General features: G+C 41.7%; 1 protein-coding gene across 1 annotated transcript in view; it reads left to right on the top strand.

Moving 5' to 3' along the window:
* PIEZO2 (piezo type mechanosensitive ion channel component 2) overlaps positions 1-24,455 on the top strand; it is a 263,275-nt gene that overhangs the window by 81,149 nt on the left and 157,671 nt on the right. The window contains exon 3 of the mRNA XM_044426273.1: positions 9,494-9,619. Within this exon, the coding sequence (XP_044282208.1) occupies positions 9,494-9,619 (126 nt within the window). The remainder of the gene's footprint in view (positions 1-9,493; positions 9,620-24,455) is intronic.

Below are 24,455 nucleotides of genomic sequence, written 5' to 3'. Positions count from 1 at the left end.
CCCTTCCCTGAGAAGCTGAGGGATTTGTTTTGTTTTGTTTTATTGTTTTGTTTTTCTTTCTTTTTTTGTTTTGTTTTACTTTGTTTTTTTGTTTTGTTTTGTTTTTTTGGTGCTGTGCTGTGCTTTGCTTTGTTTTTCCTCCAATTTAAATTTTATTTTGTCCTTGCGTGTGTGTGTGGGTTTTTGTTCCCAATGGCAGACCAGGAGATGGCCTTGGCAGGAGTCATGGATGTTGCTGTCCGCTGCAGAAGCTGCGACGTGTTCGCCCTTCTCCCCCAGGAGAGGCAGGCTTACACTTGCCCTCGGTGCAAGCTGGTGGTCCTGCTACAGGAGGAGTTGAGGTGCCTGAGGGCCAAGAGAGCTCTCCAGGCCCCGCAGGAGCGGTCCCCCCCCCCCCGGACAGAGGTTTGAGAGAGAGGCCATGGGAGGAGTAGCCGGGGAGACATGGAGGCACGGCCTCCTCCTCCTCCTGGCACCAATCTGAAGCTGGGAAACAGGTTCTCTCCACTTGGGCAGGCTGGGGCTGATGAGGCGTCGGGGGACCAGCTGGACCCCCAGCCCGGGGCGACAAACAGCAAGGGGGCCACTGCAGGAGAGGCGAGGGCCAGGGCATGACCTCCCACCACCACCAGGAAGACAGGGCGGCGGGTGATCATTGTCAGGGACTCCCTGCTGAGGGGCACTGAGGCAGCGGTGTGCCGCCCCAACCTGGAGACAAGGGAGGTTTGCTGCCTGCCGGGCGCACGCATCTGGCATGTGAAGGACAGAGTGGAACGTCTTGTTTGCTCCAGGGGTCACCAGCTGCTCCTGGTGATCCATGTGGGCACAATCAACGTGGCCGGGCAAGTTGTGGGCAGGATCACCAGGGACTTTGAGGCCTTGGGGAAGAAACTCAGGGAGCTAAAGGCCCAAGTGGCCTTCTCATCAATATTACCTGTCCGGGGATTTGGGCCAGGAAGGGACAGGAGGGTCTCCGAGGTGAACGATTGGCCTAGGGTGTGGTGCCAGAACGAACGCTTTGGGTTCCTCAACCATGGCACCCAGTTTCTTGCCAATGGACTTCTGGCAAGGGACGGGTTGCATCTCACGAGGATGGCGAAAAGGTCCTTTGGAGATGCTCTAGTGAGCTTTGTCTGGAAGACTTTAAACTGAGCTGGGGGAAGGGATCATGCCACCCAGAAATGTGTCTGCACTGGACAAGTGTGGGGAGAGGATCAGGGCTCTGGGTGCAGGGTTTTAGAGGTACTGCAGGGACTGACAGGACTCCTACAGAGAGGGGCCAGGTATCAGGGAGGATGGGAGGAAGGAAGAGGCTGGGAACTCCAAGGAAAGGAAGTGATGGGAAGGAGTTGGGGTGCATGTACACCAATGCTAGGAGCATGGGTAATAAGCAGGAAGAGCTTGAAGGATCTGGACAGACTATGGAAGTGGGCAGGAGACAACAGGATGGCGTTCAGTGTGGATAAGTGCAAGGTCTTGCACTTGGGGCATAGGAATAGGTGTCATAAGTACAGGTAGGTGACAAGTGGCTGGAGAGCAGCACTTGTGAAAGGGACCTCGGGGTACTGGTTGACTGCAGGCTAAACATGAGTCAGCAGTGTGATGCGGTAGTCAAGAGGGCGAACACCACCCTTGGTTGCATAGCCAGAAGTGTGGCTTCTATATCGAGAGAGGTATTACTACCACTCTATACGACTCTGGTGCACCCGCAACTGGAGCATTGTGCTCAGTTTTGGGCCCCTCATTACAGAAAGGATATAGCCAGGTTAGAGTCAGTGAAGTATAGGGCCACAAGGTTGGTGGCCAGTTTGCAAGGGATGGGGTATTGAGGCGAGACTGAGGGAACTGGGTCTCTTCAGCCTGGAGAAGAGGAGACTCAGAGGGGATATGTTGGCGACATACAGGTATGTGAGGGGATGTCACACGGAGATGGGTAGAGACCTGTTCTCCCCTGCAGAGGAAGGCAGAATGTGCTCTAATGGAGCAAAGCTCAGGGAACCCAGGTTCCATTTGGATGCCAGGAAGCACTTCCTGACAGTCAGGACCCCGAGGGTGTGGAATGGGCTTCCACGAGAGGTTGTTGAGGTTCCATTTGGATGCCAGGAAGCACTTCCTGACAGTCAGGACCCCAGGGGTGTGGAATGGGCTTCCACGAGAGGTTGTTGAGGCCCCATAGGTGAGGGTGTTCAAAGATAGGCGGAACATGAACAAGGTGGGCATGTTGTGAACGGAGCCAGCTGGAGCCTGGGGTCAGACTAGATGGCCCGGGAGACCCCTTCTGACTCGCTTTTTTAATATTATATTATTATTTTATTATTATTGTTATAGCTTTGCTTTGAGTTTGGTAATGAGAAGGAAAGAGGAAGTGACCAGCTCATGACAAGCACTGCTCAAGAGAATATCAAGGTTCATCTGATGTAGTATGAGATATGCCACAATAACCAATCAGGTGGCTCCTGCAGGCTCCAAAATATGGAATGAAGGCAACTGCCCTCTTGGGATTGACTATTTCCACCACCATTAGACACTTAGTTGACTTTTTCTTTGAAACAGCCACCAAGACAAAAGATCTCCCCCCCCCCCCCGCTAATTACTGCCAGTTCAAACCTCATCAGTATGTATGTGGAACTAGGACTTGTGTGTCTCAGTGTGCATTTCTTTGAACCTCCCTATATTGAACCTCATATGCCATTTTCACTCCAGCTTTGCAGTAGCTGGATGGGTTGGGACACTGTGCGTGCTAACTGTATTTGTTGGGTTGCTCTCTGCTGATGAAAGAATAGGAGACTTCAACCATCTTCACCCTACTTGTCTGTGGAGAAACTGAACAAACCATGACACTGATCTCTTTTCTAGAGGAAGGAGAAATTTCTTTCTCTTGGGGTTGACCCATGATTAGCAGTAATATAGTTTCTTTTCTCTCCATAGGGGGAAAACACAACTATTATTGTGGTAGCATGGGAACCATATGCTACCTACCCCAGTACCTAGAATTCCCTGGTATAGTGGTGGAGAGGGGAGGATGGCAGCAACAAAATAAGTAGAAAATATTTGGAGAAAGTTCAGCAATGTGGCCTTTACCCTTGGAGAATGAAGTCTGAGTTCATCCACAGTCGGCAAGTGATTGTTCAAAGCAATTTCTGGTCTCAGTTTCAGTTGTAGTGGCAGTTGCAGGAAAGACCATGCTTTGTTCCTGAAAAACTCCCTGCTGTGCTGGCCATGTGGAGATGGTGAAAATATTTGCTTGTTTATTGCTGAGGGAATGTGTTGACATGCTTTGCAGCTGATGTCCTGACAGGGCCTGGTGTTTCTTAGGGTGGTGTTTCCTGCTTGTTTGGGAACCATTTTCTGACTATTAGTTCAAAGCAGTTGGTGTACATTGTGTGTTGGATATGTCTTCCTGCTGAGCGGCTTAATAGCTTCCAGGCCTACAACATCCTCCTGCAGACCCTACTAGGAAACACAGAATGTCCTGCAACTTTGTGGCATTGATCCAGGTGCTATGGGCCATGCAGCTATTCTGTGCTATGTTTTCAATTGTATGCTGCCTTGATCTTGTGCTATATTTTTTATTTTTCTTTGGTAATATACGTGCCTCATCACCAATGTTCCCAAATTGGGTATTCTGTCTGGTGATTCTGCTGGGTATACAACTATCTCTTTAATCCATTAGACACTGAAGATCCCCTGGGGACAGGATGTGGCACCACCCTGCCCTGTGCCTGCTGGAAAGCAAGCCGTCTACAAGGCATCGATTCTTTAATCATTGTAGTGAAACCCAGTTGAAGCCATCCATAGTGTAGATAAAGTTGTGGCAGTGCCAGGATTTCCCAGAGTGCCCCTGGGATGCTTTTTATTAGCAGTGGACGTTTCCTTGCCAATTCATTTGTGTCTGCAGAGGCAACCAGCAAGAATACTTAATTGGGCTCTGTACCACACTGTGTTCTTCTGCTTCGTGTGTTTTATTGAAACAGAAGAAATAAAGCAAGCTTTCTTTGCTCTTCTTGCCCAGCCTATGCACTGCCTAATTGCTGCCTTTTAATTTATCCTTTAATGTCTATGTTCAGAGATGAAAACTGAGCAATAGACTGACCATAATGTAGTAATTGGTCATTTTACAAGGGAACTAAGATGAAACAAGGTCATTGAATCCATTATGTCCCAGACAGTGATAACATAGAACTATGGCTATTCCCTGATTGCAGGTCACATCTACAAGCAGATCAGTTTAATTTACTTGTTAAAATATGCAGGTGTTGCATTGCCTTTCCAGCCTTAACAGGAATATTCTTTATCAGGGTTTCATCCAGGCAGTCCTGAGCAGAAGGGACAGAAGGAGACTTATTAAATCTTCTTTTCCTTGCCTATACTTTTCAGTTTTTCTTTTCCAACTGAACCTTAAACATACTGTGGCTTCAGGGTGTTACTGAATATGCTTGGGTTTTATTTTATATTTTTGGAGGGAGAGAGAGATTGCCCTCTTTTAACATCTTATAACTAAACTGTGCTGCTGCATACCTGAGCACACCGCTCCTACCATGTTTCTCAGTGGCTTCCATTTTGATTCCAGTTTTGTCGACTCTCAATCACCTGAGTTTGCTGCTTGTGGGAACAAGTGCCATTTGACCCAAAAAGTTGCAGAGGAAAGAGATGTATCAGTCTTTTGCATTCTTCCCCTTTATGCTCTGATCCCATGCGCTTTTCTTCACATGTAAATTTCCATTGTATTACCTACCTCTTTCCCATACATTATGAGGAACTCTTGGCTTATCTTGATTTCTCTGAGGACAGGGCAACCTCATGCATCGCAGCCTCCTGCATCTTCCAGATGCACAGGCACTTCTTTCTCCTTCCCTGAGCATGGCATCTCCTGTATCTTCTCCATCCTGCAGAAGTGCAGGAAGTTGGGGTTACTAGGGCATTTAGATGGCTAGCTCAGCATGGGCCAGGAGCTAGCCATTAGCTGGTGCCAGAAGCGCTTCCTTGGCAATGGATCTGGGGATTGGGAAAGGAAGACATACAGCTGAGTTCCCCAGTTCTGCACCTGTACACAGGGCGTAGCTGGAACTTTGAGGCTGAACTTTGAGGTTTCTCTCCTTCCTCCAAGGCTCAGGTAATTTTCATGGAGTCTGAAAGGGCTATAGATACACATGTTCCTTTCCCCTCTCTCCTGTGCTTCAGAGGGCACAAAATCACAGTGTTTGGTTTACTTGTGTCTTATACTTGTGCATATCCAGGTGTTGTATTAGTGCACACCTTGGAGTTCTTTCATGCATGAAGATGGCATCTTCTTTTTTCAGGCTGGGGCTACTGGGACTACCATGCTATAGCCATTTGTCACCCAGCTTCAGAATTAGAGGGATCAGTGCTACTCAGTGTGTTGATGCTGGAATTGTTAATGATGTTGTGGCCATTTAAAATCATTTAAAACATATTGACATATTAACATATAACAGCAGGTCTTGGTTGTTTTAAGGGGCATTCCTGAGTTGAAAGTTAAAGTGACAACTGTACTGAAAGTTGCGTGATTGTTCACTGCTGCTCAGAACCGACAGGCCAAGGTTGGTTTTAGCAACCAAGATTTGTCATTATATGAGTAGGCCATTGCTCCAATGCATCCAAGGAGTCCAAAGAGACATAAAGGGACCTTAAGTAGCTAAGGTCTTACTTTTGATTAATTGCCGATTGTCATGATGTTCCAACTCACACAAACTGTGGTCAGTGTTGGCTATGAACTGATGAAAGAAGCTAACTTCAAGACATATTTTTTGAATCTGGCTTGTTTCAGCAAGCCACAGCAGGACTGGTTGAAGTTTTGGGGAGTAGAAGTATCTGACTTCCTCTGTATGGCTGCACAGGAGGAAGCGTGAAAGTATGTGAGCTGAAATGAGTTGTGCACCAATGCAAATAATTTAAGTAATATATTGTAATAATTCAGAACAATTGTATGCTGCTACTTTCTAATATTTTTAATGGTGATTGTTTTGTAAGATATTGTATAGTAAATTATCTTCATGTAGGTCATTTACACCCTGATCCTAACAGAGTTTATTTGGAAACAAGTCCACTTATTTGCTCAATGGGGCTCACTGCCATGTTTATTTGCATAGGGTTGCAGTCTTAGTGCATCAACTTTGTTGAATGTATATTCATTATTTTGCTTCATATGAATACCCATGGGCTTCTTTCTATTTCTCTGGATTACTGCTTTGAGATGTAGTTTCAATGAATGAACACAACACTTTCCTTTGACCTTTTACTTCCTGTTTATAATGCTGACTAATATTTAAACTAAAAACATCAGTGGTAACTTGGTAGCAATGTCATGTACTTTCATATTGACTTTATACTCTTTTCACAAATTTTTGGGATCTGTCTGTGCTTGGTTTAGCCTGCACTAGAGAGACAAAATTTCTGTCCTGGAGCTGTGCAATGTTGAGTATACTGGAATTATTTGAAAGTTTTCTTTTCTTTTCTTTTTTAATTGCCTCCAGAGCAAGTGTGTGTGTGATTTTGTGGTGTGGAAGTGAATTCCACACCACATTAGTGAATATGGTGGTGTGGAAGTTGAATTCCAAAGCACACAGCTCTTGATCTGAATTGAAGCTGTGTACAGTTACAAGGGAGTAAAGAAAAACATCAGGCTAATTCCAGTCAAAGCTTTGTATAGCTAGAGATAATGATAAATTACTCTCTTTGTTTCTGTGCATGTGTGTATGCATGCACTTGCCCATGTGCAATGCACATCACTTCTCTTTAACTTAGGAGACTATCCTATATTATTGATTTATTGCAGTATTTCTAACCTGCTGTTCAGCCAAAATGATACTTCCAGTGCAGTTTACAAAGATGAATAATAAGTCAGTCTCACTGTTCAGGCTTACTGTTTAAAGTTTACACAAAAGGAAAAAGGAATAGGAGGCGGGGTTACTAATTACACCCAAAGTCTGCTCAGGTAGCGTTATGGCCCTCGCTTCCAGTTTTATCTTACTTCATTGCTGGGCCAGCCACATCCATGATCTTTCTAAATCTGGACACAGCAAGCAGGTTGAAGATAAGGAAGTGGAGTGGCAGAGTTCTTTGAGGAAGGAGTTTCAGAGATCACACTCACTGAATGCTCACTATTGGGATTATTTATTCACTGGCAAAAAGCATGATTGACCCATGGAAAACAGGGATCAACGTATAGAACATATTCAGGGATAAAAGAAACAAGATACCACAATTTCTAGCTACATTAACTAACTTTTGGTCATTTAGAAAGTCTCAGTTTAGTCTCTAGTATGGTGCTTTTCATTTAAAGATAAATATATAAACTGCTTTGGGATGCATGAAAATGAGAAATGGAATGTTCGTAGTGCTTTTCCTCCTCCTCCTCTTAATTTTGGCAGTTGTTTTCCAGAATTGATAAAATGTGTGTGTGGAAAATTTGTTTTTTAGGGAATTATAATGATCTTTTTTTTTTTTTTTTTTTTGCAAGCCTCAACAAAGTACTAATTGACAGAAAGACAGAAGTTTCTGACTTTTTAAGGAATTTGCAGGTTATTAATGTATATGTTATATTGGGGTAAGATCCCTTGGCATTCTTATTTTTCTTTTAGATTTTTCTTCCTTTCTGTACTTCATTTCTTTAAAGGAAGTAATAATAAAGAATGCGGGGGCAGGGGGATGGGGGGATCTACGCATTGCACATACATGTCGCAGTCTGCTATAGCAGTACTGCATTGGGTTGGAGCCCTAGTGTGGTGATAGAGGGCTTGTTGGTTGGTTTGTTGGTTTGTTGGTGTTTTTAATCTCCTTAATCTTAATTTTAATCCCCATGCTCTTCTCTCTGCTTAGACAGAATTCTCCATTTTTGTACTATGCCCCCTACTCTTGTTAAGATGTGTGTTATGGTTTAAAAAGCAACAAACCAAACAACCAGCTACATTTAAACCACATTCCTCCCCGCATTGTCAGTAATTATGAGAGTTTTTGGAATTCACCAAGCTGCTTCTACCAAGACCCTCAAGATCTAGCAAGCACTCTGTGGACATTTTTTTTCCATGCCCCTCTGCCTGTTCAATACTTCATTTTATCAACCTCACCAGAGTTGATTAATTAGCCCAAATTAATGGTTTTCACAACCTAAATGTGGAATTGCTGCCCTGAGTTTGGTTATCCTTGTGACTTTTCTGAGAAATGGTTTAATGAATAGCATCTATGATTTAATAGAAATGTTTCTTTATTTTAAAATTAGTTTGCTAAGACATTTATCATCAGGATGGTTTACATGAATACTAAATTGTTCTGTAATGTTTTACAGTTCTTATGCTCATAGGTTCATAAAAAAAACCTCCCAATAACCATTTCCTTCAAAGCATTATGTGATTTGCTATTACCAGTAAAGTAAGTAGGCAAATTCCAAATAGTTGTTTTTATGTGTTGAAATTTGGAAACAGGCCTCTGGAAATAATGAGAATAGTTATGCTGCAACCTCTGTCTGACAAAATATTTTGTTAACAAAATGGATACCTTGCTTATGCAAACTTGCCAGTCTGTTTGACTTCAAAGTATGACTAATTTGAAGGGTGACATTGTCTATTGATGCAAAGGATGCAGCTTTTAATACTATTCTGGGCATGAAAACTTCTTTAAAAAAGCAACAGAAAGTCCTGCAAAAAATTTTTAAGTGATCGGATCCCCCCCTTAAGTAATTTTCTCTTTGGCTTTTCAAATCCAAATTTCTTAAAGAAATCACATACCTTTACTGTAATTTTTTATGCAGGTATGCTCTGAATCCTTTGGAAAAGAGATTCTCATAGCTTCATGCTGGTCCTAAAAACAAACACATGATGAAGGCCGTATGAAAAAACCCAACATCTATATAGTGTAACACTTTAATTAGGTCAGTTCAAATAACATAAAAAATCAATTCTACTTTCTGAATTTGTTATAACCTCATAGTTAACAGGGGAAGACAGGCTTAAAAATCTTCTGTTTCCATGCACCAGTAACAATGCTAGTCTCGTCTAAAGTAAAGGAAAATTTGTGTCAGTATACTTTTAATAGCATGTAGAAACAAATGTTATCATCAGAAGAAACATGTTCCCAATGCACCATTTAAACTTGGTCAAGCATGATATCCCTTTTGCTAGAGATACCAAAGTTAGAAGAAAAACATATCAAATCACCATATCCAAATTGCCTGCCTTTGATGGAGCATAGTGCTAGAATTCTGAAGACTGCAATACTTTCTCCCATATACAAAATAACTTTTTCTGAACTCCTCCTCTCCTCTCCTCTCCTCTCCTCAGCTGTTCCTTGCTCTTTTTAACATGGTGGGTAAGAGTTTCCCCTCATTCCACTATCAAGAAATCATGAGGCCAATATCTATGACTATGACCATTTCAATACATTTTACATACATTAATATTTCAGTATGTTTGCAATATATCCATGTGAAGGTTTTCATCATTTAAAATAACTTTGCATTTTGCTTTGTGTCTTTCAGGGCACACAGGACGATTATTAAAATCCTTGTGTTTCATGAGTCTAACATTTCTGCTTCTGCATATCATCTTTCAAATCACAATAAACAGCCTCGAGGCTGCTAACACTATTGAACCTGGTTATCATTGTAAGTATCCTTCTATTATGTGTTCTAACATTTTGCATATCTCTTCATGTTGCAAATATATTGTGAATATAATCACTAGTAGTTTTGTTGTGGTGGTTGCCAAGATTTGTATTCATTCCGATATTGGAAAAGTGCTTTTTGGAAGGGTTATATAATGATTATATACTTATATAATCTATGCTGAGTTTTGGATATTGAACATGGATATTGAAGTCCCCCAGGACCAGCATCCTTGGGGTCCTCAACACCAGGTCCGAGATGATCTCTGTCAGCTCAGGCAGGGAGTCTGCTGGGCAGGAGGGTTCATGGTACACCAGCAGAGTCCCTAATCTGTCTCAGTCACCCAAGACCCGGTCTTGAAGGGACAGGAAGCTTTGCAAGGGAAATATTGGCTTGGTGAACCAGACTGATTCCCCCTCCCCTCCCCTCTGGGCTTGACCAGTGTTGGAGGAGATATCTGGGTGGGCACAATTGCATGAAGAAGACATCTCCCCCTTCTCCCACCCAGGTCTCGTAATACGTGCCAGGCTGGCCCCCTCCTCCATGATCAAATCATGGATGACAGATGTTTTATTATGGACCGACCTAACGTTGAACAGCAACACCATCAGACCTGGGGGCCAACTGATATTGCTGCCAGGAACCTTCTAGTTGGGGGAATAACTAGAAGAAGGGACCGGTATCAAACATCGGTCCCTCCTTCTTCTATGCTGGCTTGTTAGACCCCCAGCACTATATCTTCCCTTGCCCATCACCACCTCAATGGTGGTGCCCACCTGCTCCCCAGGTAAAATCATCCTGAATTAAAAGCAAATAAAACAGCCACCACAAATGAACAACAATAACAACCAGATCAAAAAAAAAAAAAAAAAAGGAAAAGAAAAAGAAAAAGAAGAAGAGAAGAGAAGAGAAAAAAGAAAAAAAATGGAGAGAAAGAAGGGGGAGGAAAAGTCCAAAAGGACCAAAACCCCAGCCCAGCCTGGCCCCTCATGGCCCCAAACGGCCTGCCCTTTGGCCATCATCCCAAGACAGCCGGCCCTGGCTGTGACTGGCAAGAAAAGGGCTCTGTCTGCCCCACCCACGCACTCTATTCACACCGCCCACTGCGCCCGGCACAGCTGCCACCTGTGTGGAGAGACGGGAGAGGGAGGAAGCATGTGTGGGACCTTGGAGACCTTGCCGGTGTTGGGGAGAGTGGCAGCAGCCGCGTCCTAGCCCAGGTGTGTCCCAGCAGCAGCGGCGGATCAGCAGCGAGGGCGTTGGGGCGGCCCTCCAGCGATGTCTCAATCCCCGGACCGATGTTGGTAAACAAAGGATGGAGCAAGAAAAGTTACAGAATATTTTATGAATTATTATACCTGAAAACATGTTAGAAAGCATTAGAAAGCATGAAAAGGGTTAGAAAGCATGTTGGGACTATAAATCACTCAGTGTACCTTGGTATTCAGTCACATATAAATATTGTTAATAAATTGATGATGATATTAGTTTGGACCAAGTGGATCTACAAGGGCTTATAACAGGAATTCAAAAGTACACTCAAATCATTGGTGTAAGATAATGAAGTCCATCAAATTGAGCAGTGAAAACTATTCAAGACCCAGACCAAACTTTTTTCTCATTCTGCTCTTTTGCCTCCAATAAGTCTCTGACAGAAAGCTGTCTTAGCCAGCCACATAAAACTAGGAGTAAAGGGTCCCTTGGCCCATGCCTGCATGAAGGAAAATATTACAGGGCAGGAAGGGGCAACCAAAGCCAGCCATCCTTCCAAGTCCATCCTATTAGCCTGATAGGCCACATTTGGTCCAAGTAGTCAGTGTCACCAGCCCTCTTTATCAACCCAAGCATTATACACAATGAAGACAGGCTTTCATGCCCCTTGGGTATGTTTTCACCTGGAAAGTACATAATTCTTATTCTGTTCATAATTATCACAATTTTGGAAGACAACGAGAACCGTAAAAAGCAGGGGTGGCTCACTGAAAATGAAATGTCCTGATCCTGCCCCAATGCATTATGTGCAGGAACATGTTGCCTTTCATGGCTGGGAAGGCACTTACAGTAATGCCCATGGTGGGCAGGGGGGAGGTTGGAAAACTGGTGGAGAAGAGAGCTGTGCTTAGCCCTGCCGTATATCCAATGCACAATTTCACCATAGGCCAAAAGCTCAAGTGTGAGCAGACTCAAGGGCAAAAGAAGTAGGCCAGTTCCTTGAGTTGGTAAGAGTGGATGGGGGTACATTCCCACCCTGCCCTCCCCCCACCATATTTGCTGGTTGGGAGATGCTGAGTGCCTGTATGTATTAATAAAGTTGTGCCCAAAGACAGCCTCTTTCCTGCCAATTGCAATAGACAAAGAAAAGGCCAGAGGGCAGTCACTTCTTTATTTATTTTATTTCTTTTGCCATTTAAATGTAATAAAATACAAACAGGTCTGTTCTGCTGCTTATAAAAAGTGGTGTGTGTATGTCTTCTGGGGTTTTCCTGCAGACTGTTTTTATAAGGGTTTTGGGTTTCAATTGTTAATTTAAAAAAAGGCTGTGGGTTTACCAAATCTGGGGTCTATGTTTATGTGTATGATCCATGGATACTGCGGTGAGTGGTGTCATCAGAGCTGCATTCCCCAGTATCATGTGGTTCTTTACTCCTGTTCCAAAGATAAAGAACCCATGCTTCTCTTTCCTTTTGGTGTATCAAAGATTTTCTGAGGAAATTTTCTGGGAAAATGCCTGCTAGTGAGAAATAACCAGAGTTTATCCTTTTGGTAGACTAACTTACAACAAAATGTTAAACTACTGAAATTTCATACTTTGAATTTCATGAATTGCTATTTGGGAGATTCCATTAGTATGCTTTACCATATTTAGTGAGGTATCATTAAGCTGACATGAATGCCAGGATTCTAAATATAAAAAACCCAGTAGAAACTCAGGTAAGGAGGAAGGAGAGAAGTTGCTTTTAAGATTCTCTGGGCTTAAGTTGAGCAGATCATGGTATCTATTTATATGCCAGTATTTACTTCCTTTTGCCTTTAAAATGTATGTATGGACAGCAGACATGAAGATACTGATTCTTATGAAATGCACTTTGAATGAGAGAACACACATGATTATCTCTCCAGGTGTGTTAATTTTTCATTTATTTAGATTGCTTATATCCTCCTTTCTTTCTGCACTTCAGGATGAATAACAGCAACCAAACCTAACAAAAATATACAAAAGATACTTTCAATATTTATACACTGAAAGATCATATACCGGTTATGGGAAAGGCAGGCAAAAGAGCTCAGCCTCCGATCCAGCTTGAAGACTTCCCAAACAGGAAGTCGTTAATGTTGCAGCAGTGGCAAGCTGGAAGGCTGACAAAATGAACCTCTCCGAGTAGAGAGTTCTAGAAATTGGGTGTGCATAACACCTGACATTACACAAAATGGCTCTCCCAGACATTAATGTATGAGATACAAATTGACTTTTAAAGACAGTATATGAGGAGGTGCTGAACAGTTTTCAGCCTGAGACACTTATGTTTTGCTATCTTCTTTTTGTTTTTGTATTGCTTGTTCCACTTATGTTTGTTTCTGTTTTGGATGTTGTGGTTTTGTTTTGTTCGTTTTGTTGTTTTCTTGCTCAGGCTGAGAACTTTTCGGCACCCCCTTGTAGCTTTGAGGGCTTCTCAAGCTCTCTGGTGAACACAAGAGAAAGCCCCCAGACCTGATCTGATAACAAATAGCATTCTCGGAGCTCACTTTGTGACAGGCATGCTCGAGGGACCCTGTCACTCTAGCTTTGAAATGCTGCACTATCACTTGTTGTGCAAAGCAGAAAGCAAAGCAAAGCAAAGCAGTGGATAATCCAGTGGTGCGTTATCTCTCAAAGTGCTCTCTTGTTAGATTCTTGCTGCTCCTTGACCTTGATATGACAAGGTTTTATCTTTAGTAAAAAGATATGAGTATATTAGTTTTTGTGGACTTAAATAAATGCCAAGACCAGAATTGCTTGTGGTGAAAAACACTTCGGTTTGGTTCTTTAAACAGTGATGGGGTGGAAGAGAGAAATGATAGGTGTAGCTATCTACCTGGTAGGTGTAGCTACCACCTACCTGGTAGGTGTAGCTGCTGTAGGATCACATCTCTCTGTTCTATTCAAACAAGGGCACTAACCTGGCCCAGTCTGCTTATTCAGGCTTTGAAGAACTGATTTACTTCCTCTGTCTTTTCTCTCCACTTCCAGGCCATTTTGTGGCCATCTGGATAAAATGCACAGGACAAGGCAGAGCAGTGGTAGGCCCTCTAGTTGGCTAGCCCTTCTTTCCTGACACTTTGTCATGGGGTCAAGGTTCAGACCAGGCTCCTCTCCCATGTCCCTTCCCTGCATTTCCAGACCCTGTAATTTTCCAGTTGCCTGAACACCTGGAGACAGCAGCCTTGAGATAAGCTCTTCCACCTTTGCCATCTTCATGTCTTCAGGCCTCCTTTCCCAGGCTTCACAGTCCTTATCTGAACCGTCAGTGTCACCTTGGGCCTGAAATACATGCCAAGAACAACTGCCTCTTTCATTCGCAACACACCCTAAATAAATATTAAATAAAAGAATTCTGTTCTCCACATTAAAATTGCTACAACATGTATTCAGCTTGGGGTCAATTTTTACAGGAGAAATAACATAGGGGAAAGAGCTAAAATGACCTCCCCCAAACACACACTGTCCAATCTTGGCAGTTTTTTTCTTTAGTGTTTTGCCTCCCATTGAAACTAATAGAGGAAAAAATTACCATCCCAGTCTGAAGTTGGTGTAGGTTTGGATCTGGATCTAGCATGCCACTGGGGAACAAGGAGGGCTTTGGATCACCCCTTACAGCAGATAAAGACATGCAGAGCTTTCTACAGGTATACCAGTAGTAGTTTCTGACTGCAGAGCTTCTGTCCACTGATGGAGGCCCTGCTCCAAATGAACCTCTCTTAGCTGGCTTCTGGGGGTGGGATCGGGATTGCTCTACCAGTGTTAATATAAGTTCAATGTTTTCTAGAAAGGTGCAGCAATCATTTTAACTATGTTACATTTTGATGTTTAAATTTTAGTTACAAACATGTTGACAGTGAAGTTTTATTTCCCGTTGCCTCTAAATAGAAGTATATTGTGTTTCAAATTAAGGATGCATTATTATTGTATACTGCATCATCTGCTATATTCAGCTTTAAATAAATTTATGACTGAGGAAACAGAAGCTTCTAATAGTGCTTTTAAAGGATATTTCATAGATTTTGTTTAATTTCCTGCTGACTGTTACTTCATAGTTCAGAAAGCAAGTATTCACTGTGTTTCTGTTCTTGGAATAAGGATAGTGTATTTTCATGAGCTGTTAATTACCAAGTAATATTTAGGTTTTCGTTTCTCTAGTAACTACCACACTGATCTATTTCAAATCACTTTTACTGAAAATTGTTTTGTTTTTATATGGATTAGTTCATTGTTTTCTGAAGAAGGTAAGGTTGTTTAAAGTAGACTTGCAAAATCTGCATTGCTTAAATTTAAAAAGCACCATCTTTGGCTAATTAAAACTGTAAATTCTTAGTTAGGACTTATAAAGACAGGCATGGTTCTTTTTTGTATTTTGTTTTAAAGGCTATTTCTTCCCCCATAGTGGTTCTGACAAACCAAGGGGGGAAAAAGGCTGTGTTTAAAAGCTGGATAGTGGTTTGTCTTTTCTGATTTCAGTGGTCCAAAGTTTTAAAGATTTCCAACTGCATGCTCAAGTCTAATGTAGCTTTGTTGGATCACTGCTTAAGGCCTCCGTTCTACATAAGTGTCCCATTTGCTACTTCCTGTGTGGTTTTTACCACACCAGTGTGAGTTGGTAAAAACTTCTTACATGAATGTCTGACAGCCATACCTGTGAAACTTGCATCCCCGGGCATTTACAACTATGATATCATTGGAAACTAAACCATGAGGGCAGAATATGGAGTGGACTGGTATGTTATCCAGGAATCATGTAGGAGCCTGATAAAACCTTCTGCCTGAAGACACTGTTGGAGATGTTTGGTGGAGAAAGACCTAATGTAAAAAATGTGATTGTACATGGCAGAAATGGCAGTCTGTATCTCTCTGGCTAAGAGGTGGAGTTGGACTGAGCAAGGAGTGAGAACTGGAAAGAAAATTGCTACAAGTGAGAGGTCATGCTCCCAACCAACATTTGTATGGCTCTTGTGGTAATCTAATTAGCTTTTTATGTAGTCCAATTTTTGTTTATGTCTTAACACTTTTTAAGTGCTAAGTTGATGGTTAGGTCAGTACCTTTGTATTCCTTCACTGATATTATATAGAGACCTAACAATACTATGGGACTCCAGGTGGCGCAGTCGTTTAAACTTCTGAGCTGCTGGGCTGGTTGATCAAAAGGTTGACAGTTGGAATCCGCAGGATGGGGTATGAGCTCCCGTGCTTATTCCCAGCTCCTGCCAACCTTGCAGTTTGAAAGCATACACATGCAAGTAGATAAAAAGGTACCACTTCAGTGGGAAGGTAACAGTGTTCTGTACACCTTGATTTTTAGTCATGCTGGCCACATGACCCGGAAACTATCTGTGGACAAACACTGGCTCCCTTGGCTAGGAAATATGACTGGACTTTAATGTCATGGGGATACCTTTACCTTTTCTTTTTTTAACAATACTATGGCAATTTGTTTTGTTTTGCTTTTGCATCTTCTGAATCATAGGGTGGGTTCACACATCATGCTAAGTCATCCCATGAATAATCTATGGTGGGTGGGTTGTTCTCTGAACAACCCACAGTATGCCCAGTACACAATCAGACTTGCCATGGTTTGTTCTTTCACTCTTTCCCATTTAGTTCTCCAGCCAATCAAGTATATTACCCTTATGCACTACCTTTGTAGCAGCACCCCCACCTCGACCCCCTCCCCACTCTGATCACTACTCCTTTTCATTTACTAACCTTTTTTAAAATGGTGTTTTGGTAGTATGCAAATAGGTTCATTTTTAATTAGTATTTTTGTTCAGACTTTCACAAGCGTGCAAGAGCACACTTTGCCTCTTAGATGTGTGTAGCCTTGCCTGGTTCATTTCCTTCTTGGTTTCAGCTGCCAAAGGGAGCACCAATTTATGTACAAGTAAATGGACAAGATGGAGCTATGCATAGGCTGATCTGCACACCGCCATGAAGCAGGAATCCAGAACTGCGATTCAGAAGCGCTGAAAATGGGGGCGGGGGAGCTGAAGGGAGTACATGTAGCTGAAGCAGGCAGAGAATACCTCCCCCTTTGCAGTATAATTGTTCCTTTTAAGTGCTCAACTGACACTACTCAGTGTTCTCCATTTGTCAATACTTCTCCAAGTCTCCAGCTACACCAGAAAGGGGAGGTGTTAATTTCTCCCTCTTTTTGCTGCTTCCTTCAAATCTAGAGCAGGTGTATGAATTTTCCTTCCATTTACTTCCCAGCCATTGGGCAGATATTGCTGAGATTAAGGTGTGGCTTTAGGGTCAGCCACATCTACAGTTCTTACAGTGTTCCTCTCCAGTGGAGCCCCACTGACTGTGTTCCATGTAGCCCAAAGCCAGGGAAAATGGTGCACATGCATTGTGGTAAAGTAAAGGCAGCACTGACTGCTTTGAAAAGCAGTAGCAAAAGATGGTTAGTGCTGGTTAATTTTCCTCCTTCATGGAGTAGCTGGACAGTGAGGGAAGCGATGAAAAAGTCAAGTAAGATATAGAGTATCTTCTTCCTGCCCCCACTTTAGTCCATGCACTCCATTTGCTTTTCCTCCTGTTTTCATTGCCTCTAAGTTGTGCTGCCAGGTCCTTCCTTTCTCTTACTGTTATTTCCCCCCTGGACCTTTGCGATTATGTGCAGATAGCCTATATGCAGTTTTGTCTTGTCAGTTTCCTTGCACGTCACCTACTCCACTGCATCATATCCTTTGACAGTGGCAATGAAATGGCCAGGCAAGATCACACATATGAAACAGCTGTAAGTGTACACTTGTGTGTTTGTGAAAGACTGACAATAGCATAAAAAACAGTAAATGACACCAGTTCGAAGGTGTCTTGTTTTCTAAAGGCAGTGAATGACTCTGGGTCCTTCTAAAGGACCATTTCAGCCTTGATTGAAGGGCAACCACTGGTGAGGGAGCTGATAATGATATGCTTCCTTGAAATCATGCCATTGATACTAATATTTGTGTATTTTCTTCTTTCACGTCTTTCTGAAAATCCATATTCTTACTTAAGAGTCTCTATCACTGGTTCAGATGGCAAAATAACCCACATTCAAGGACTGAGTGTAAGTTGTTGAAACATGGGCTGTAGCTGAAATGTGGACTGTTCTGGTTTCTGAACCCAACCATACTAACAAACCATGGTTTGTTAATCACTACATACTACAGTTCACAGCCCAAAATGCATGGACTGTTCATAGCATAACTTGGTTCGGAAAACACAACAACCCAATTAACAGCAACCTGCTGTTCAACAATAGCCAATAGTTAACCCATATTCAATCCTTACTCAGACCTTGAGGGTGGGTGATCATTTTGTCTGAACCCAGATAGTAAGTCAGATTTTCAAAGAACCTTGCTTTATTAGGAACAAGCTGCACACTGGTACATGCTGCCAATTTGTGTCCACTTGGATCCTCCTGCAAACTGAAGCAGCTAAAGAAACTAAGGTAGTTATGTCTGTGGTTTGTTTACTTGGTGCTGTTTATTAACTCTGGCTTGTCTTTCCCAAAACAACCTAGAGTTGTTGGCTTATGCCTCTCTGGTTTGTTTTGAGAGACACAAGCTAGAGTTTCTGGTTCACTTGTCAGACAAACAAGCCACTAGTGGAGGGTGTGTGGTTTGTTGAACAGCTCTAGGAGGAGCCAAGTGAAAGCAATTGGGCAGACTGCATGGACATGGAACCCTAGCTTAGCATTGCATTTGGCCACAACCATTAAACCTCATTACTTTCCTACTGCATATGATATGTGGAAATTATGAGTTGACTCTATTTCATTGATACTAAAGTTTATACATGAATATCTGTTCTGCCTCACATTGAAGAATTAATTATTAGTATTTTCAGTCTGAAACCTTTTTTTGCATTTTTTAGACATTAGTATAGCAGGAACAGAAGGAAATACTGAAAAGGATGTATGATGTCATTGCATTGTTATCTAGAATGACACAAAATACATGTGCAGATACATCTTTGACATTTTCCAGATGCTGGAGGAACTAATTTGGCATTTTAGTTTTGTTTATGCAGATGTATATCTGATTAATTTCCTTGCTTTGGTATCTTTCATAGATAAGCATTTTAAACCAGCATTTTAGAAGCAGACCAAGGTTAATAAAACCATATATAGACCCCTTAATTACAATGCTTTTCCAGAAGATGACAGGATGGGGGAAGAGGCCGATTTGGCAAGATATTAGAAAGAAGATAGATTTCTTGTATTCGTCAGTCTACAAAATACATGTGTTTACTACTACAGCTGAAATTAAGACCAGTTTAATTTTTTTAACTTAAAATTAGGATCATTGACTTTTATAAAAAGAAAGGAGCAAGCGTGAGTGTTGCAGGTGGGAAAATGAGGCTGTGAACTTGGCTGGTTTGTACAGTCGTGATTCTAGAAAGTATCTATAAAAGCAAAATGTTTAACAATATGTGGTGCTGAAATAGACTTAAACCTAGAACTTCTGTCTACTTTATGTGGTGACTATGAGTAGCAGTTAATATGTGAATGGAGGGAAATTATATATAATTTGTCTCTGGTGGCCTCAAGCCTATTACAGTCCACAATTAGGGGAAGATTCTATGGCCATGCTCACATGGCTTATTAAATCGTGGTTCAACACATTTGTGGGGGAACCCCTATGTTGTGGAGGATCCCTCCCAAGCTCCAGTACTTTTTTCAGGCCCCACCCTTACTCCTGAAAGCAATCTAGTCCACCCCTAGGTTTGCATGCATGCATCCATCACTTTCTTCCTCCTGCGGAGGGAAGGGGAGGAATTTGGAGGGATTTGCTTCCATTTTGGTTAACCACAGGGTGCCATGTTGTCCAGATCTGCAATTATGGTTAATATTAGGTATGGTTAGTTTGAAGAAGCATCAGAAGCCACAGTTTGAAGTTACCTTGTTAATGTTAACATCACTGCGTGGATTGAACAGTATGACAATCCACATTTATAGTTGAGTATGGGCCTATTCACACAATCACTACAGCAAGCCATGGTTTACTGAAGTTGCAGTGGGTTGCAGCACATGCCAGCAGCTGTTTTGAATATTCAGGCTGCAGCTTATCAAGTCATCTGAACCAGGCAGGGGTACATGGATGGTATGAAAAATTGTCCACGACCAAAAAAATGCACTGCAACCCACTGTAGTTTAAATAAGCTTTGGTGGGCACTGGTGATCATGTGGACTGGTTCAACTGAGTGTAAGTTTTCTTGAACTGTGGGTTGTTGTGTTATGTGAACTGTAGCTTGTCAACCACAGAAAGCACACTATCTGTAACCCAGCAGCTAACCATGGGTTCATTTCTTGAGTTGTTTGTGTGAACCTATCAATTCAACAGTAACCTGCAGCTTAACAACAACTAACATTCAATCCATTCTCAAACCTGAGTGTAGATTAGTGTGTTGTGTGAACCTAGTCGGTTTGTTACTTAGACTATGTGACATATCCTAGTAAGCAACATGTGATAGAAAACCCCTCTTAATGGGTCCTCCTAGTTGTGTGAATGGAGAACAGATGAGACTCACTGCAGTTCACTCCCACCCAGGTATATCATGCTAAGCAAGACAGCCTATGTGTACAGGGCCCTTTCAGGCATTTGCAGTTCTTGATCACACTGTCCTGGGTTCCAGGCCTCTTTTGTGCATGCAGAGACTCTATCCATCATCCTCTTTCTGAGCTACTAGACATATAGCAGGGGTCTCAAACTCAACTTACCTGGGGGCCGCTGAAAGTAGAGTCTGGGTGAGGCTGGGCCACATCAAGTATGCCACCACCGCGGTGGGGGTGGGCCGCTCATCCCACGGCCGGTCCGGGCGCTGCTGGCTCTTTGAAGGCCACAGGGCCCCTCCCCCGTGCCCCGCCCGTCCCGGCAACTGGCCCACGGGCCGCGAGTTTGAGACCCCTGCCTTATAGCATATGTCTTCTCCTTCTTGGTCTCTAACAAAGGTAGTGATTTTTCGGGCAAACAATGGGCAAAGTTTAATCCAGACCATAATCCTCATTAACCCCTTCTATCATTTCAAATAATTATTTCATGCTATTGAAAGCACGAGAGTGGGCCACTTGTAAGAGAGAAGGACCAGTATACTATCTAGAAATGATAAATTCAAATTATGTTTATACTGTAGAAAACATGGAAGAAAAAAAGGAAAGAGAAAGGTGAGCCATAGTTCTTCCAACTATTGCAAAGTCTTAATGATTTTCCTCTGCATTTCTAGATTTTAATTTCCATTAAACTTTAAATTTCACACCTGTAAGGAAGAAAAGCAAGCTTAGGTCAATGGAATCTGATAACCTGGGATGGGGGGTGGGGAGTGTAATATAGTTATAAAACACATTTTTTAAAAAAATCAAAAATAGATAATAACAATAATTCCTTTTATGACTCAGTTTAAAGAGTACTTTAGTCTGAATTTTTATGTGCCTCTTTCATTTGGAATGCATTTTATGTTAAATTATATGCATTGTGTTGGTTTTTTTCTCCTGCTAATATCGGTTTGTTCTTATTATTTAAAACCTAGCATCTCATTTCTAAACACATTTACTTTAACAGAATGACAGAAAGTGTTCTCTTATTTAAATATGTGGAGAGTCACAACATAATAAATTTTTGCAGCTGGGCACTGATAATGAAATTTCTAATATCAGTAACCAGTACTAATAGCATAACCTGATCAGCTTCAAACATAAAGCTGGGAAGGCTGGTGTTTAAAGTGGTATTATAATGATGTCAAAAAGTTCATTTTGTAATAAATGAGGCCATTCATTGAATGCTGATAAAAGGGGCATTTATCCTGGGAGACTTAGAAAATATTCCTTACCACTCAATCTGCCATCTTGAAGGCATGATTAAAATCCCAAAATAATCACAGGTCTGAGGAGCACAAAATGCATTGCTACTCAAGTAATGATGTAATCACAAAATAAATTGTTGGAATAATGACCAAATACATCCTCTTCTTGTTTACTCAGATGTAACACCCACTATGTTCAGTGTGCATTGCTTCCCACTGAAGTTCACCGGAACTTCAGCAAATTTGCAGCAAATTAATAAAATGATACTTTTTAAAATAAGTATGCTGTGGATTTTTTTAAAAAGTGCCACTAAATATAAATATTTGCTCCTGTTCTTTGCTCATATACTCATGGGGCTGCTATTGGTGCATACTTTTTTATCCATAACTAGTTGCATAAAAATCTACTTTGACACATAAATTTTTCAACTCCTTTATATAAACACTGAGGCAAAAAAAACCCAGACATGGAAATAAAACATATAATAGTAGTACTTGTGGAAACATAAGTTTTATGTCACAGCTGTGTGTAGTTAAACACAAGACCACCACACCCTACAGGTGGAAATAAGAATTTAAGGAGACATTAAAAATGGATTTTGAGCCCTAAGCTGAGATATTTTAAAGAATAAATAGCAGGTCACTTTATGCCTTGGCTGACTCAGTTTTTGGCGAAATTTAAGTCTACTCTGTGGTGAAAGGGGCAAGTTTGTGTGCTATGAAACGTTAGATTTGTCTTACGCTGCTGCATCATCCTGTGGGGTCTTAGAAAGCCAAAATGTTGATCCAGAAGTGCTGCAACACGTGTCCTTTATAAGTAGCTCTGGCCAGTGAACCCCAAATGTGCATTCCATAGTGATGTGACCATCGGAGTGCAAGGTGAAAGGTATTGATTTTCTATCCATATATATCTTCTTGAGTACATGAGTAGGTATTTTCCATCCTGCTAAACTGGAGGCAATTATGGATACAGCAAAAGAAATGGTTGCATTCAGGCTTTATGTAGTTTAATAACATGGTAGGAGTAATAATTCAAGCTAATACTTGAACGACTTCATGATTCAGATAATACTTACTTTGCTGGATCTGATACTGGGGGCCTTCAGGGTTGGATACAGGATTTGCATTCCATGGATAGAAAGTGTTTGTCCATTTTCAGGAATTCCCCCTCACCTTTATCAGTGGGGCCCCTTGAGCATCTGTGCAGCATTTGCAAGGGGCTGCTGTGGGGAGGAGGAGCAGGGAAGTCCACTTCACTGGCTGCACACAGCCCAATCTTGATCCAGCCCGTAGAGCCCAAGACAACGGTGCGCAACAGTGACATGTAGGAATAGAAGACCATTAAAGGGGTTCTTCTTCTCTATACTATAAGTAATGATGTCAGTACCAATTCCTGTCAAATCTCAATGTACTGACGCACCTTTTGTTAACTCAAAGCAGATGGCATAAATAAAATATATATTGGATTGTTAAGCACCCCTGTCTATTCACTATTCACTATAAAAATGAAATAGCTACTGTGCTGTTAAATATGAGTTTGTATCAAGTTGGAGTAATTAAAATACTCTGAGTGTGTGCTGTTCTTCCCTCATGGTCACTTTAATTGCTGCCTCATTGACATCGATGGCATTTTAGTGAATCTTAATATTAAATGTGTGTTTGGATATGTGTGCTTTCTCTCTCGGTGGCTTGAAATAGCCAAGCAAATCTGTGGAATATGAAGTAGCACCAGATAAGGGGGACAACATGTCACATTTTGTACCTCCTTAGGATCAGTTATGATGCCTTTAGGTGTATGAAATCCAAATAAGTCTGGCAAAAATTGTTGTAGTTCAATGTACTTCTCTTGCTGTAATTGCCACATTCAAATGCCTGCCCCAAATCCTTTCCTGAATGCTGCTTTGGTGCATTTATAAACTCCCAAGGAATAGGTATATTTAATTCTGTTTCATGTGGAATTGCTCCTCTTACTCATTTTGAGAAGTTGGAATGGAATAGAGCCAATGAATTGGTGTGCATGTTACATATTAACAGCTGAACAGCTAATACAAAATCTTGACTATTCATTGTTTGAACCACTGCCTAGGAGTATGATGCATCTCCTCACCATTATTCATTGCTTGGAGTTTGAAAAATATATTGTTGGTGGTAGGTTTTCAGAAACATTTGGCAATTGGAAATGAAGTTCAGCCACTGGTCACATTCAAAAATGCAATTTATTTTATTTTTGTACTATTCAAAAGATTATTCCATCTGTGAAGTAGTCCTCTTCCGCCCACTCCTTTTTAAAGTCTCCTTTGACATGGTAGTGTTGCAAACATTGTTTTACTTTGAATGTCTCTAATTCCTTTGAATGAATAAGTGCATTTATGTATATTTTATTTAACATTGTTTTAAGGCTGCCTTTAAGGGTGGAGTGTTACCATAAGCCTTCTAAAGAAACAGTGTAAGAATATAAGCTGTGTTTCACTGGAGAAGACAATCATGCTAGGAAAAGTTGAAAGCAGACAAAGAAATGGAAAACCAAATGTAAGATGAACTGACCCATAAAGGATGCCTCAGCCTCCTAAATTTATAAGAGCTGACCAGGGCTGCTAAGGACTGGCCATACAGGAGGGTGTTTGTTCACAGGGTCACCGATAGGTTGGAGACAACTTGACAGTATATCACATTACACTATGTTACACTCTAAATCAGATGACATAGCAGTTCCTAATGCTGAAATTTACCTGAAAGCCCTAGCTCCAGCCAGCAAGTTAGACATTTGTGTTAGCACATGCACACCTACCTGTTTATTTCTGC

Source organism: Varanus komodoensis, unplaced genomic scaffold (assembly GCF_004798865.1).
Source record: "Varanus komodoensis strain SLA01 unplaced genomic scaffold, ASM479886v1 scaffold17, whole genome shotgun sequence".
NCBI classification, from domain to species: domain Eukaryota; kingdom Metazoa; phylum Chordata; class Lepidosauria; order Squamata; family Varanidae; genus Varanus; species Varanus komodoensis.
The sequence above is the reverse complement of the archived record's forward strand: the minus strand, read 5'-3'. Positions and strand labels throughout refer to the sequence as shown.